This window comes from Cottoperca gobio, chromosome 21 (assembly GCF_900634415.1).
Source record: "Cottoperca gobio chromosome 21, fCotGob3.1, whole genome shotgun sequence".
Taxonomy (NCBI): domain Eukaryota; kingdom Metazoa; phylum Chordata; class Actinopteri; order Perciformes; family Bovichtidae; genus Cottoperca; species Cottoperca gobio.
In genome coordinates, this window is record NC_041375.1 from 22,910,921 (window position 1) to 22,927,425 (window position 16,505).

At 38.2% G+C, this 16,505-nt stretch overlaps 2 protein-coding genes across 2 annotated transcripts; both read left to right on the forward strand.

Annotated features, from left to right (window-relative positions):
• The first annotated feature begins 2,049 nt into the window (after positions 1-2,049).
• Positions 2,050-6,530, forward strand: gjb8 (gap junction protein beta 8). Its single transcript, XM_029459765.1, has 2 exons — positions 2,050-2,178; positions 3,244-6,530. Exon 2 carries the CDS (start codon positions 3,277-3,279, stop codon positions 4,072-4,074), a length of 798 nt encoding a protein of 265 aa, XP_029315625.1. The 5' UTR covers positions 2,050-2,178; positions 3,244-3,276; the 3' UTR covers positions 4,075-6,530.
• A 524-nt stretch (positions 6,531-7,054) lies between these two features.
• LOC115026652 (gap junction alpha-3 protein-like) lies at positions 7,055-13,396 on the forward strand. The gene is given in 5 exon segments (XM_029459533.1): positions 7,055-7,436; positions 8,006-8,067; positions 9,310-9,733; positions 9,735-9,777; positions 9,780-13,396. Coding segments are annotated over 3 exon segments (1,434 nt in total). The 5' UTR covers positions 7,055-7,436; positions 8,006-8,067; positions 9,310-9,344; the 3' UTR covers positions 10,782-13,396.
• Positions 13,397-16,505: the final 3,109 nt, after the last annotated feature.

Here is a 16,505-nt window from a genome sequence, read left to right on the forward strand (position 1 = left end):
TTGCAGATTTAATTTCACAGTAATATCAGACCAGAGTGACCATCACATGATCTTACTGTGTGGACTACATCCATCAAATGTGTAAGTTACAACAAACATATCCAACGGATCATTCTCACTGAGGTGTCCATTATCAGGAATTATTACATATATATATATATATATATATATATATATATGTATGTGTGTGTGTGTGTGTGTGTGTGTGTGTGTGTGTATATATATATATATATATATACACACACACACACACATACATATATATATATATATATATATATATATATATATATATATATATGTATGTATATATGTATGTATATATATGTATGTATATATATATGTATATATATATATATGTATATATATATATATATGTATGTATATATATATATATGTATATATATATATATATATATATATATATATATATATATGTATATATGTATGTATATATATATATATATGTATATATATATATATGTATATATATATATATATATGTATGTGTATATATATATATATATGTATATATATATATGTATATATATATATATATATATGTATATATATATATGTATATATATATATATATGTATATATATATATATGTATATATATATATATGTATATATATATATATGTATGTATATATATATATATATGTATATATATGTATATATATATATATATATATATGTATATATATATATATATATATATATATATATATATATATATATATGTATATATATATATATATATATATATATATATATATATATATGTATATATAAATATATTTATACATAAGTATATGTGTATTTATAATAAACACTGTGTCTTAAAAAGGTTAAATAATTTATAGAATAAACATGTTTGAAATGTTATATACTGTATAGTCTGGAACTCCATCCCTCCACACATCCGACAGTCCGAAACTGTTACAACATTCAAGTCCCAACTCAAAACTCACCTGTTCAAACTGGGCTACTCTCTGTAGTATCAATCATCCTGTATCCTCCGCCCCCCCCTTCTCTTTATTGCTTTCTTCCTGTTAGGTTTTTAGATTTCCCCCTAAAAGCATGACATGACAGGACACTGTGCGAGGAGGGGGCTCAGTATCTGTCACTTATAATACAGCCGCACTGGTTAAACGCGTCTTCCTCTATAGGTAGTGTGCAAACACGTGACAAAACTGTGTGACGATGTTACGTCATAAAGCTTTGCCGCTTCTCCTGGTGACGAAAATAAATCCTCACGAGTTATGTTGCTAAACCACAGTTTACGGTGTTTGGTAGACAGTGGTGGGAAGTATCAGAATCAGAAAAAACTTTATTGATATTGAGTACATTTACAGAAACACTTAAGTATCATTTTTAAATATTTTACTTCTACTTCCCTACATTTTGGAAGCTTATATTGTACTTTTTTTTTACTCCACTACATTAAGTTACTTTACTTTCAGATTAATAAATAAAAAAGAATAAATAAATAAATTATGATCCACAGTATAGAATAAGATAAGACTTAATCACAAGCAACCCAGCAGTATGTAAAATAATATAAATAATTATTGTGTATCTTACTTATACCTTTCTGCAAAGACTTAACAATAGATACCGTGTTCAGCATTAATATATATTATATAATTATAAAATGGAGCAACTGTAACAAAATCCAATGTCCCCCCCGGGGGTAAATAAAGTATTTCTAATTCTTATTGCATCAATAATCATGATGCAATAATATAATGTATGTATGTTTCTGAAATGGGCCATTTTTACTTTTACTTAAGTAAAGTACCACCATTGCCTTTACCTAAATATAAAAACGTATGCTCCACTAACAGGTTCAACCCTTTTCTTCTTATGAATATTCACATCTTATAAAACTCTCTAGTCATCATGCACAATACAAAAAGATAAGTAGGCCTTGAGAGTGTCTTCTGTGTGTCTGAGAGGCACCTCCCCAGCCGGCCCCTCCCTCAGCCGGCCCCTCCCTCACTGCCTGCAGGACTAAAAGCCTCTGGAGACTCAGGTGCGTCTCACACTCAACTGTAAGACGGCGCGAGCGAAACTCTGACTCTGGTGTAGCGCGTGGAACAAATTCCCTTCACATCACAAAATATTAAGGATTACTTGTTTCACTCTTCATGGATAAGCTCCACTAAGACAGGTGAGTTCTTGGTGTTATAATGTTTAGATGTGTGAACTCGTTGCAACATCAACAATAGACTTTACTTAATATTGTATAATGTTCGTTTAATTAATAGTCCTACTATTTAGCATGATTCATGTCTTCACAAGTAACAGGAATATTGTGTATATTCGGCTTCTACATTTATTAAAGGCTAAATCCCGATAATTGTATCACGAACAAGCCCTGTTGATTTAATACTCGTATGTCCGCGCATTTTTAAGTAATTACTGATATGCGAAAAATATATATTTTTAAATAATATAGAAAGAATAAAGATTATAGGATCGTCTCGCCAAATTAAAGACCGGTTTAATAGAAACCAAAGACGCTGGCTGCTCCTTTTACGATTTAATCCTGCCCAGATATCATCTTTATTTATTACTACTTCAGCATTTCCACTTCTGTACATACAAATAAATCACTATACAATAATAATTAACTATTAATACTTAAATAATGTTAAAGACAATACGATATGTTTAGTTTAAGATGAAAATAACCTGTCATTTCGTAATTAAATGAAATTTAAACTGTATTTTTAGTGTCTTGAGGGTTGGGCAGGTTGTGTGCATGAAAGGAAAACAAAGAAATGAATCAACCATGTAGAGTAAAATATGTTGAAACCTGTGTTGGTTGACATCAGGGACAGTAGTGATACCCCTGCACTTCCTGACATGCGTGCAAAACTGCTTACGCTGCAAAAAATGAATGCTCTAAATACACCAAGACGCCTAAAAGAGACTGTTCTCATAGAAGTTATAAACTCTACTTTGTAGTGCAGCATTCATCATATACCTGGACCTCTGTGTCCCAGGGTTAAAGTCTTTTCATTGCTGCCTTAATGCCGTTAAAAGTGATTTAACGTCCCTCTCTTGACGCTAATCTACCAAGAAAGCAGCTGTAGGCCAACAACAGGTTCAACTCTTTCACTTCACACAGAAGTTCTGTGAGGAAGGGAGATGCTCAGATGCGCTTCATCAATGAACTGAACTTTGGGTTTTCTAGACTTTAGTTAACCTGCTGAACTTCTTCCTCTTACAGGTCGTCTGAGCTTCCAGAGTCTTCCTCGTCACAATGAGTTGGGGGGTGCTCTATGCCCAGCTGGGCGGTGTCAACAAACACTCCACCAGTCTTGGAAAGATTTGGCTTTCTGTCCTTTTCATCTTCCGCATCACTATTCTGGTTCTGGCTGCAGAGAGCGTGTGGGGGGACGAGCAGTCAGACTTCACATGCAACACGCAGCAGCCTGGCTGCAAAAACGTCTGCTATGACCACTTCTTCCCCGTGTCGCACATCCGCTTGTGGTGCCTGCAGCTCATCTTTGTGTCCACGCCGGCCCTGCTGGTGGCCATGCACGTCACCTACAGGAAACGTGGGGATAAGAAGACCATGCTGGCCTCCAATGGCACAGACAGGATGACAGATAAGGACCTGGAGACCCTGAAGAAGAGGCGTCTGCCAATCACAGGCCCACTGTGGTGGACTTACACCTGCAGCTTGTTCTTCCGCCTCATCTTCGAGGGCGGCTTCATGTACGCTCTGTACTTTGTCTACGACGGCTTCCAGATGCCCCGGCTGGTGAAGTGCGAGCAGTGGCCTTGCCCCAACAAGGTGGACTGCTTCATCTCCAGGCCAACGGAGAAGACCATCTTCACCATCTTCATGGTGGCCTCCTCGGCCATCTGCATGGTGCTGAACGTGGCCGAGCTGTGCTACCTCATATCCAAGGCGCTCATGAGGTGCTTGGCCAGGTCGAAAAATAGGAAACTTGCTTACAATGACAACATGATGCGGGATAATGCCCACCTGCAGAACAAGAAGAACGAGATGCTGCTGTCCAGCATAGATTCGACCAGCAACAAGATGTGTTGAAGGTGGCGGTGTGGTACCAGAGAAGAGGAGCAGCATAACTCCAAACACCTGGAACGGTCACAGTTTGTGTGAGTGTCCACCAGATTTGTCTCTTGAGAAGGTAAAACAGCCTCTGAAGCAGATTTTGAGACCATGGGAAATTAAAATGACCACAACAGAGATAAGTTTAGTTAGACAGCAGCGTATGGAGCCAACCTGCGACGCTCATGTAGGGAAATCACTGTATCCTATGCATATTTGCTCTGTATACCTACATATGGACTCTAATCTGCCAAGAAAGGTAGTTCGATGTTCTTCCCTGATGAAAAAAGATCTTGTTAATGTTACTTAAAGAAACACTTCACCCAAAAAAAGGATAATTTGTTTATCAATTACTCACCTCATGTTGCCTTAACTTGTATAATCCAAGTCTTGTTCATCCGGTTGTTCTTACTTCCCAAACATGCATTTTCGCTGAAATCTGTGTTTTTAAATGGTAAGATTTTAGTAAAAATGCACGTGTGACTGGATGAATACGACTTGGACTATCATGCATGAAACGCGCCCCATTTATTTCAATTCATCTGACTTCTTTGCCATAAAAATATGTGAGAAAAACTACATTTTCTATAAGCATTGAAGGCGACACCGGCTGAGTAATTGATGTACAAATGATAACTTTTTTAAAGAGCCTGTTTCAGGCAGTATTTTTTGTTTGCATCTGTGTGTCTTCCACATTGTCACAAGTGTCACCTTACCTTTCACACAGAGGAGGATCGATTTGATGGAAGGTTTTAATTTATTGTTCACAGTTTGAAGTTGCTTTAATGTTTTGAAGCAGAAGAATGAGTCGACGCTGACATCTAGTGGTTCTTAGTGAACAAACGCCTTCCTCCAACCCAAAGGATTTATTTGGTGTTGGAACAAGAGGAAGGAGAACAAATGAAGTCATGAAAAGTGAAGCAAAAAGTGCCTTTTTATAAATGTTTTTAGTGTCTAGTTTACAACAGCTGACATTTTATTTTAAATGCGTGTTTTACAGTAACTGATAAAAGCAGTTTTTATGATCCTGCTGTATTGAATCAAGTGACTGTAGCATGAAGTTTGAATCATAGTTGAATAACTTTGTAGAGTTTTGTGTTTTTATAATTACTGGGTGTGTTGCACGGGATAAGATTATCTGACTTTAATATATGATACACCACATGCTCTTTGCTGTTCGATCAAATCAGAATGTCTTTTACTTGAACTGAAAGTGTTTCTTTACATGAGTTAAATGACCTAAACACACTGTCAATGTGTTGCATGCTATCACATGAACACAGGTGATGAACATATGAAACGATATGTATGTTTGGATTGTACAAGAAGTTTTTATTCTGCAGTCGGCAAGTGGTAGAAACCTCCCCGACTGATCGCAGTGCAATTTATCTACATCTGGACATCAAAGTCTTAAAGGAAGAAGCAGAAACAAATGTCACATGACACAGAAATATTAATGAGTGGAGTTAAAACATATCAGGTGTAAGAACCTTATTGTAAATCTGGAGATGCTTGAAAGTGATTTCTAGACATTTCACTTGTAACATTAGTTTTTTGTCCCCTGAAGATGCTTTTACCCTCCGAGTTCATTAAAGAGTTATCATCATCATCATCATCATCGTCATCAGCCAATATATATGTATAACATCCGGCTCTTAATCCTGCGTTCACACAAGTGTTCCTGTCCCCCTGCTGCTCCTCCTGTGTTACTTGTTGGGCTTGTGTTGTGGTTGCAGTGTGTACTGACCCCAGCTGGCTGTATCAGCTTTCAGCATGTGCCTTATTTTAGCCGCCACACTAATCACCGCTCGCCCTCTTAACGTGAGGAAGTACGGGCCGATGTCAAAGTGAAAATGTCTTTGTGCTCCCTCCCGTCCAGGAATAGCTGAGTTGGATTAGTCCCATCTGTGTTTGGACAGTAATTGTCTGGATGAGTCGTACGTTAACGTTACATAATCGATGTAGATCTGTAGCGTTCTCAGCATGAAGTGTCGTGTCACATTTTAAAGTGCGTGATATTGAGCAAAGATCAAAACACAGAACAAAAAGTGTGATTTCAACTTTCTTTTGTATGTCTGCTCTGCGTTGACCTTTGACCTCTTGCTTTCTGTAACAGCCAAATGACATTTTGATGCAACGTTTATAATGTGATAGCAACGGCGTGTGTTTTTACGGGACGAGCCTGATCATTACGGTCCCGAGACTTTAACATTTTTCATATCCAGATTTTTTTTCTACAATCTTTAGTATCCTGCTTTTAACAGCAAACAACGAACTAACAACCAGACCGCTTTCTGAGAGAGATGAGAAGAATTAAAAATGTTTGTAATTGTGTTTTCTACCTGAGATGTTTTTATCACACTCGCACTTTGATCCTTGAAGTCTTTTTGCTCTGTGAGAATGTTTTTCATAAATCAGTAAAAAAAAACTAAAAAGAAAACTGAGTGGTCCGTTGTTTGTGTGTACAGTACAGCAGCTACACCGTGTGTGTGTGTGAGATTGCCTCATATAATTCCATGCCTTACTGCAGTGTGTGTGTGTGTGTGTGTGTGTGTGATGCCATAAAAAATGAGTACTAATACTGAGAATACACTGTATTAAGCTCACACACATTTTGTCCTTTTTAATCAGATTTCCATGAAGGAAAGTTAAATGAATTCTAAAGTAATGTTTTATTTGGACAGTGTTTGTTTTATGATTTAATTATGCCTTTCTCTTAACATATGGAAACTATTACTAGTTTTTTTTTTTTTTTATTGTAGATTGACTATTTCTGGAGTTTGAAGGGTTTGGAGCGTATCCCGGGATACTTGTTCAGGTTTTGGACAAATAGAGCGAAAGTTTTTGGGGGCGCATTTCCGGAAACTTTTGCGCACATTTTGGACAGGTTTTTGGGGAGGTTGGCAGGGGCGTGGTGTGTCACCGGACAGGCTGATGACTCTGTGGATTCACTCATGCATGGTCACACAATGTGACAGTCCAGACATGGCTGGAAACGGGAGGCAGCTCCGTTTAACCGAGCCCCATCTCCGACTCCAAGCCGCCTCCAAAAACTAACAACAAAAGGAAAACTTTTCTCTGCGCAAGTTAACGGGCCCGGGACAAACAGCCACACCGGAGAAGTTTGTGCATGAAAGAGTTTGAGAGGCAGTGTTAAAAAAAAAAAACCAGTTGAGAGAGAGAGAGAAGCGACAGGTTGCGGGTTTGGGATCAGGGAGACAGAGGGAGTGTCGCTGCAGCCGCGGGAGGTCTACACGCTTTTCAACGCACTCAAATGATGGCACCAATGCTGGCACATGGATTTGCTTTCCCTATTTAAGTATGGCATCTCCGGTCTAAAGGTATGACGGATACACACCGCTGTGAATGTTATCCTGGACTTAAATGGGAGTAAAGTCAAATGAAGAATGTTATCTTCATGTTAATTAAGAGTTGCTTAACAAACAAGGAGAGTGACACAAAAGCCTGACAAAGCTTAAAGGGAGTCTGGGGACTCTGGCACAGTCTGTATTGTCAGCCTGGCAGGTATGGCTTTGTATTTGAACCTGGCTCTGTCTGTTACATTCATCACCAGCCGACAGAAATGCCACAAATACCTGTGAAACTGTGAAATCCATTCAACGTTTGACACTAATAATTGAGTCATCACAAGGTCAAATGGTACACAACTATGTGGGTTAAACGCTGCAGTGTCCCAAATACTTCTACCAATTATTATACTACTTATGACCAATATTAATATCAAGTATTTCAAATGCAAACTGTATTTAGAGGGTTATTTAATTATTAACACAAGCACAACTTCTTTATGTTCTTTTCTTTTGTTCACTAGTTTTTTAATCTAAACTTCATTCAAAGTCTTAAAGAAAGGAATTTATTTACTGTCTGACTAATGTTTCTTTTCTTACAGGTGTCATACATATTGTGAACCCTAGTCGATGGATTTATTACCTTTAATAGAAGAACATTTTAGTAAGTTTCTCTTCGGCTCGGTGTTGAATTTGTTGTATGAATATTGTTTGTTCCATGTGCATGATAACGTCTAAAAGATGTAAAGAATAACAACAGGATCACCTGTCTATCCCAGAAGAGGACAGAAGATATCTGTATTATAAATATTAATTACTTTTATTTACATTTGACATTAAATAACAAAAGGTTAAACTGAGAATCTTTGTACAGCTGATTAATGAAGTCTTTTATAAAACAAAATAGCAAAACATTTTCTGATTTCAACTATTCAAACACGAGGAGATGCTAATGTTCTCTGCTTTATGTAATTGTTGTTTAATATATGTGGGATTGTTTGAACAAATCAAGCTATTTGAAGACATCGACTTGGACTGTCCGGATATTTTAAAGAGAGAATAATTTAAATATAAATTAATTTAGTCAATAAAAGTTTTTATTTTATTTAAATATTCACTTTCTGTGTTTTTGAAAGTTAAAAAACTGCTTATTTCTTAAAGCAGAATTTTTCACACCGTTATTATATAATATATATTATATTATTATATTTCGTAATTACAGTCAAACGTTTCTAATTGATCCCTGTGGCATTAAAGTTACAGTTGACAGGGAGAGAGAGGAAGGGAGGGCGGCGTGTGTGTGCGCGCGCGTGTGTGTGTGTGCGTGTGCATGTGCGTGCCACACCAGAGCCCCATCGCTGCTAAATGCTGTTTTCGAACATTATAATGTTGATCTCAGCACATGCCTGCTGAGCAGTGGAGCGGTGAGAGAGAGAGAGAGAGAGAGAGAGAGAGAGAGAGAGAGAGAGAGACACACAGAGAGTGAGAGAGAGAGACAGAGAGAGAGAGAAAGGGAGAGTGAACCAGGGTTCAGTCAAACCGGTGACCTATACAGTAAACGAGCTGCTAAAAAGCGTCTGTGTCTAAAGCGAATGCTGTGTTTCGATTTCGATATCCGACGCCTGCGTAGCAATTTTCTATAAAGACCTTGTTCTGCTAAGCGTTTTATGAAAAAGAGAAATATGTCGGCGTCTAGTCGACACCTCCCCTCTTCTCCGTGTCCTTGTGTCTTCTTGTGTGTTCTTGTGTGTTCATGTGTGTAGGCTGTTTAGCGTCGGGGTGAGGCCTTACACAAGAGTTCAGATCAACTGCGAGGAACAGATCCACAAGCATTTCTTTAACTCTTCTCTCTCTGTGTTTCTTCTCTTTTTGTGTTGCCATTCCTGCCATCCTTTGTCCCGTGCAGCCTGTACTTTCTCCATAGGCTAGAAATCTTGAAGCATGGGCGACTGGAGCTTTCTGGGGCGGCTGCTGGAGAACGCTCAGGAGCACTCAACGGTCATCGGCAAAGTCTGGCTGACTGTCCTCTTCATCTTCAGGATCCTGGTGCTGGGGGCCGCGGCCGAAGAGGTCTGGGGCGACGAGCAGTCCGACTTCACCTGTAACACCCAGCAGCCCGGTTGCGAGAACGTCTGCTACGACGAGGCCTTCCCCATCTCGCACATTCGCTTCTGGGTGCTGCAGATCATCTTCGTGTCCACGCCAACGCTCATCTACCTGGGCCACGTGCTTCACATAGTCCGCATGGAGGAGAAGCGGAAAGAGAAGGAGGAGGAGACGCGCAAAGGAAACAAGTTCCAACAGGAGAAAGAACTCCTTTATAGAAATGGAGGAGGAGGAGGAGGAGGAGGAGGAGGAGGAGGAGGCGGCAAGAAGCAGAAGCCGCCAATCAGGGACGAGCATGGCAAAATCCGTATCAGAGGCGCATTGCTGCGTACCTATGTGTTCAACATTATTTTCAAGACCCTGTTTGAAGTGGGATTCATTTTGGGCCAGTATTTCCTCTATGGCTTCCAGCTGAGGCCCCTGTACAAGTGTGCACGTTGGCCCTGCCCCAACACCGTTGACTGCTTCATATCGAGGCCCACTGAAAAGACTATTTTTATTATATTTATGCTTGTGGTGGCTTGCGTGTCTCTTTTGCTGAATTTGTTAGAGATCTATCACCTTGGATGGAAGAAAGTTAAACAGGGCATGACAAACGAGTTTGCCCCTGACCACGAGTCGCTGCGCCGCGTCAACATTGCAGCGCCTAAGTGTTTGGCCTTGGCCTCCAGAACTGCCCCCTCCAGCCTCAGCTACCCTCCCAAATACACGGATGTGACGGCGGGCAGCGGGGCATTCCTGCCGCCAGTGGGGCCGGCAGCCGTGCCCTCAGCGGCAGAGTTCAAGATGGACGAACTCCAGCAGGAGTCCCGCCGCCAGCCCTCCCCCTCTTCCCACTACTACATCAGCAACAACAACAACCACAGGCTGGCCACGCAGCAGAACTGGGCCAACCTGGCCACCGAGCAGCAGACTCTGGAGATGAAGGCCACCTCCCCCTCCCCATCCTCCTCTTCCTCCACCACCACCGACAAGGAGCAGCAGCAATCCGTCGATGCTGCGCTGCTCCCTCCAGCCAGCAACACCACCAGCAACACCAACATCGACAACTCAACCGCTACTGCCGCCTCCAGCAGCAGCGGCAGCAGCCCCGGCACTGCATCCAACGCAGGCAGCTGGAGCGGGGGGAAGAGCGAGCAGGAGGAATGCTACGTCACCACCACTGTGGAGATGCACGAGCCTCCAGTAACGGTCAGCACAGACCCTCGGCGGCTCAGTCGGGCCAGCAAGAGCAGCAGCAGCAGGGCCAGGCCGAGCGACCTGGCTGTCTAAATCTCTTCAGCCCTTTCATGTCCCCTAAACACCCCGCTTCCCCAAACCCAACCCCCAAATACAGTGATTCTCAGACAAAGAAATCTCACACATGCATAAAGCAATAAAAACACCAAAAAAAACTAAACTAAAAATTAGAAAAACAAAAGAAGGCAAAGTGACAAGAGACAGGGAAGCAGACAAAAGGTTTAAGCAAATGTGAAATGACTTGACCAGCAGCAGTCGTTGATTTAGTGCAATCGGTGAGTTGCAGAGTAGGTTTGTTCTCTTCGGATGGTCTTAATTTATGCACATTAAATGTGATCATGCAGTGCTATGAAGTCAGAAGGCTCCGCTCACAGCAGCGAAGGACATTGTGATGTCATAATTTTGCATCAAAATGGACACATCTCACCAACGTGTTTGGTTTGGGGGGAAGATCTCATGCTGTTACTGTTTGTTGAGCCTAAAGGACAAATTATTACAAATGAAAATGCTCATTTGTCGAAAAACAATGACTGGATTTTTATTAATTTTTTATCTGGAAGAAGCACAGGTCGCTGGCATTGTTGTACAGATCAGTTATTCCACGTGTTGCCAGACAATTCGCTTATAAAGCTTAATTTTCATCTGTTTTCACAGGTCCTTTGACCTGGAAGGTCTTTTGCTCAACCAGGAAGAGATTTCACCAACAATCATTTCCTGTATTGTGTTCGCCTACAACTCACCGATTCATTGACAAATTTGCATGGCAAAGCTGGCTAGCTTGGTTTTTACCCATGATCCATTGCAGCGCTTCCTGCGGAGACAATAAATATTGTAATTGAGATGGATAGTAATGGTCTGGTGTGATATTCCCACGTTCCTCAGAGTAGTGTGGATGGGGTTATGGGTCAAAACTGCTGGTAGAAGTCATCCCTGTGATGCCCAGAATGCACCTGGGTCTCTACGAGCGCTACACTGTCAATAACATAGAGATGAAAACGTTGCTGTTAGTTTACAAGAGGCAAATAGAGTCCTTTACGCCTGCCTCTGCTCTCCACACACGCACAAATGACAAGATATAGCCTTATGCAAATACGTGGCAGCCAGCATCTGATATATAGAAACACAATATTCTCCTCGTTCATTCAGACAATAGCTCTTTGGTTAGACTTTAAACTGCTATCTTCTTTACGACCTTACGACCCCCCTCTTTAATCATCACACCTCAAGATTGAGAGCAACTTTGGGAGTTCAATATTTCCCCCTGTCACACACTTCACGTGCTTCTTCATTGGTTTTATTCTGAAAAGTGCTATTTTTTCTTAATTGAATTTTACTCATAAATTGCATACTTGTCGTAGTCATTTTGTGATTGCGAAGACAAAATAACTCGGCGAGTATCAAAGCGCCTCGGTGCAGTCGGCCTTGGCGGCTTCTATTTTGTTGTGTTCATCTTAATTCTTAGAGATCTTTAGAGAAACTTTTAACTGAATTCCTCAGCAGCCACAGTCCTCTGTCTCTGTTGTGTTACTGTTGGTTCATTCACAACCCAGGGCACTCACGTTCAAAAAACATTTCAGCTTTACAGCAACCTTAATCCGCCGTGTGACCCTGTGAGTTCACCTTGAGAGTGCAACGTCAACTTCTCTGCATTGAACACACTGCACTCACAGGGCATAACAATGCGATTAAGTACCAATATGTTTGTGCAGGTTAATACACTGGAGAAGGAGCAAAATGGTTTTATTTTTCATATTTAGGGGGGCGGGGCTTACAAAAAGATGGTACAGTATGCTGTAAGAGTATCTGTACCCATATAGGTATCATGTCTATCTTACTTAAGTTGCTTAAATGACATTTAGTGCAAACAGAAACACAAAGAGGAGAATAAACACCTACACCACGCACAAGAAAAAGCAGCCTTTCCCAATCCATGTTTCTTGTTCAAAATGACAAAAAAAAAAAAAAAAATCTGTTATCTGCATTTGTTTTTGATCCCTAAAGTTTACATTTTGGTAGTTGATAAAGATTTGCACATTTAGGAAAAGAAAAATTGCTGTTCTACAATATTGGTAGTAGTAGAGAGAGAGAGAGAGAGCGAGAGAGAGCGTGACTAGAAAACTGCTATGATCCTCAAAGGAAAGAAACTAAACTAAAACGCAGTGGCTCTTCATAGAAAAGGCAGTATTAACAAAAACACTTATTTATCTCCAGCTCAGAAAATGATGAGTCTGAAGATAAAAACAAACAACAACAGCGAGGGAGAGAATAAACAGCTGTTTCTCTGTGTGTTCAGTGTGTTCTCACACAGCTCGGGACTCTGGATACACGTCACATCAGAGAAAACGTTAGTGGGCCCTTCCCTGAGCCTGCATACAAAGCCCCTGATGTTGTGTTCAAAGCCTGTCGTGCTCGTGACTCCTCCCAAACTCTCTCCTCTTACGTTTCATGCAGAGCATGATTTTTCTGGCTCGTCAGGGAGTAAAGGAACCATCTCACAATGCTCAGAACAGCAACCTGTTTTCAATGCTGTCTTAAACAAGAGAAGTGCCTTGTGTATGAATGATTCTTTTGTAAGAACAAGTTGATGTAAATGTTCATTTACCTCAAATGTTTACAAAACTGTTACTAAATAAATTTTTTGTACCATATTTATTGTTCTTGCTTTTCATTTTTGCATCATGAAATTCGTCGATACCACGAAAAGTACTCTAGACGCAATACTAGTGTAGAAATACTCTCCTGCATTCAAAATATTACATATGTAAAAGTACAAATGTGCTAGTATCAAAAATACTTAAAGTAAAAATGATGCATTATGCAGAATAATATTAGTAATATATCAGTAGTATATCAGTGCCTGGGTGCAGTGTGGGGTGCCTTGCTCAAGGACACCTGACAGTGTCCAGGAGGTGAACTGGTACATTATATTATTGTGGTACTGACTGCTGATGGAGCAGAAGCCTGAGAACCAGTTTCCAATCACATAAAAATAAAGAAATGTTTACTTAGAGGAACAAATCTCAATATTGCCTTTTTAATTATTTCAAAACATCCTCTTTAATTATAATAAAATGCCTCTTAAATTATAATAAAATGCCTCTTTAATAATAATAAAATGCCTCTTAAATTATAAAGAAATGCCTCTTTCATTATAATAAAATGTCTCTTTAATTAAAATAAAATGCTTCTTTAATTAAAATAAAATGCCTTAAATTATAAAGAAATGTCTCTTTAATTATAATAAAATGCCTCTTTAATTAAAATAAAATGCTTCTTTAATTAAAATAAAATGCCTCTTTAATTATAATAAAATGGCTATTTAATTATAATAAAATGCCTCTTTAATTATAATAAAATGCTTCTTTAATTAAAATAAAATGCTTCTTTAATTAAAATAAAATGCCTTAAATTATAAAGAAATGTCTCTTTAATTATAATAAAATGCCTCTTTAATTAAAATAAAATGCTTCTTTAATTAAAATAAAATGCCTCTTTAATTATAATAAAATGGCTATTTAATTATAATAAAATGCCTCTTTAATTATAATAAAATGCTTCTTTAATTAAAATAAAATGCCTCTTTAATTATAATAAAATGCCTCTTTCATTAAAATAAAATGCCTCTTTAATTATAATAAAATGCCTCTTTAAATATAATAAAATGCCTCTTTAATTATAATAAAATGCCTCTTTAATAATAATAAAATGCCTCTTTCATTATAATAAAATGCCTCTTTAATTATAATAAAATGCCTCTTTAATAATAATAAAATGCCTCTTTCATTATAATAAAATGCCTCTTTAATTATAATAGAATGCCTCTTTCATTAAAATAAAATGCCTCTTTAATTATAATAAAATGCCTCTTTAAATATAATAAAATGCCTCTTTAATTATAATAAAATGGCTATTTAATTATAATAAAATGCCTCTTTAATTATAATAAAATGCTTCTTTAATTAAAATAAAATGCCTCTTTAATTATAATAAAATGCCTCTTTCATTAAAATAAAATGCCTCTTTAATTATAATAAAATGCCTCTTTAAATATAATAAAATGCCTCTTTAATTATAATAAAATGCCTCTTTAATAATAATAAAATGCCTCTTTCATTATAATAAAATGCCTCTTTAATTATAATAAAATGCCTCTTTAATAATAATAAAATGCCTCTTTCATTATAATAAAATGCCTCTTTAATTATAATAGAATGCCTCTTTCAATAATAAATAAATGCCTCTTCGATAATTAGGAAATGTGAAGCGAAATAACAAAATAAAAGCCTGCAGGGAAGCATAAACATTTTCACGAATAATACTAAAATCTACCCTGATGCAGGTTACCTGGGGAAAAGGTGTTTTTTAATATTCACTCCAGCTGTTTTGTTAAAGAAAAGGAAATATGAAAGAGAAATTATTGCCGTGATTGTACACTGTATGATTTGTATTTGTCCTTCAATAAAATACACAAATATTGACTCCAGCTAGATAAGAAAATGCTGAAAATCAAAGGCAAAGATCTTCCAGGAAACTCACAAGATCACATATTCAGATCTTAAGAAGCCACTGATAAGGCTTACAAAGAGCCGGCTGTTGAGACTGAAAACCCCCGCCTCAAGATGAAACACTTTACGTCTGAAAAAATGTCATTAAACTTGAAACAGAGAGATGTATGAAGAATGTGAGTATGACCTTAGAATAATTCGTTTTTTATTATAAATTAAATCCTTTTTATTTTTTATATTATTGATGAATGCCTAATTTTTTGTATATATTAATCAGTTATTAATATAATTAATTTTAATTATTGACTGTTAGCATTATTTATATATATATTTATTTATTTAAAGATTTATTTTTTGTGCCTTTAATAGATAAACACAGAGAGACGTCGTGCAACAAAAGGGAGTCAAACCCAGCCAGGTTTTTAGCATTTTATGTAAGAGCCTCCACAAGATAATAAGTCAAGTCTTTGTTTTTCATTTCCTGTGTATGTGGAGATAAATGTATTTAATAACTTGTAAGCTCAGTATTGTTTTGTTTTCATATATTATCGCCAGTTACATAATCTGTCATAATTACATGTTGGCAGCACAAGTTCTTGATGGTTTAACTTCAGGTAATGTGGCATTACTCTCTTTGTAGACTCTTTGATCTCCGACCTCCCCCGACGCTCACTCCCTCGCTCTGCATTCCCACACTGTTTGTCAGAATGTGACGCTGAGCCAGAGACACGCACACACACACACACACACACACACACACACACACACACACACACACACACACACACACACTTCATAACCACATCCAGAAATAATTAAAATAAGATGGACGTGTCAGTCTTGCACCTGAGAGTCAAACATCTATCACAAACTCAGGCTGCACCCGTTTACAACACTGTGCAATACATGAGAGGTGGGGGAGTGTGCAGCTGCTGGGAACTTAAACAGAGAAACGAGTGCATTATATAAATGTTAGAGTATACTTTGCATATTGCACACACTAAATGTGATCTCTGACTAACTCTAACAGGCTACAACATCCCCGAAATACCTCCTGAGTGCAGCCAATAGTAGCTAGCTAGTATTCAAACGTAAGTGAGTGTGTCATGCTCATGACTCAGCATGTTCTCGCAGTGTGGGGTACCATAAGGATGTGGTGTTTGCCTATGAAAACACAAAATTGCAATTATACTGCATTGCTTTTCATTTTGCTCTCCACAGTAAAATATTCAAGGTTAGCAAACAGATGTTT

Bases quoted from the DNA above. Each gene is read 5' to 3' on its own strand.
- gjb8 (XM_029459765.1), top strand. From the start codon at position 3,277: ATGAGTTGGGGGGTGCTCTATGCCCAGCTGGGCGGTGTCAACAAACAC.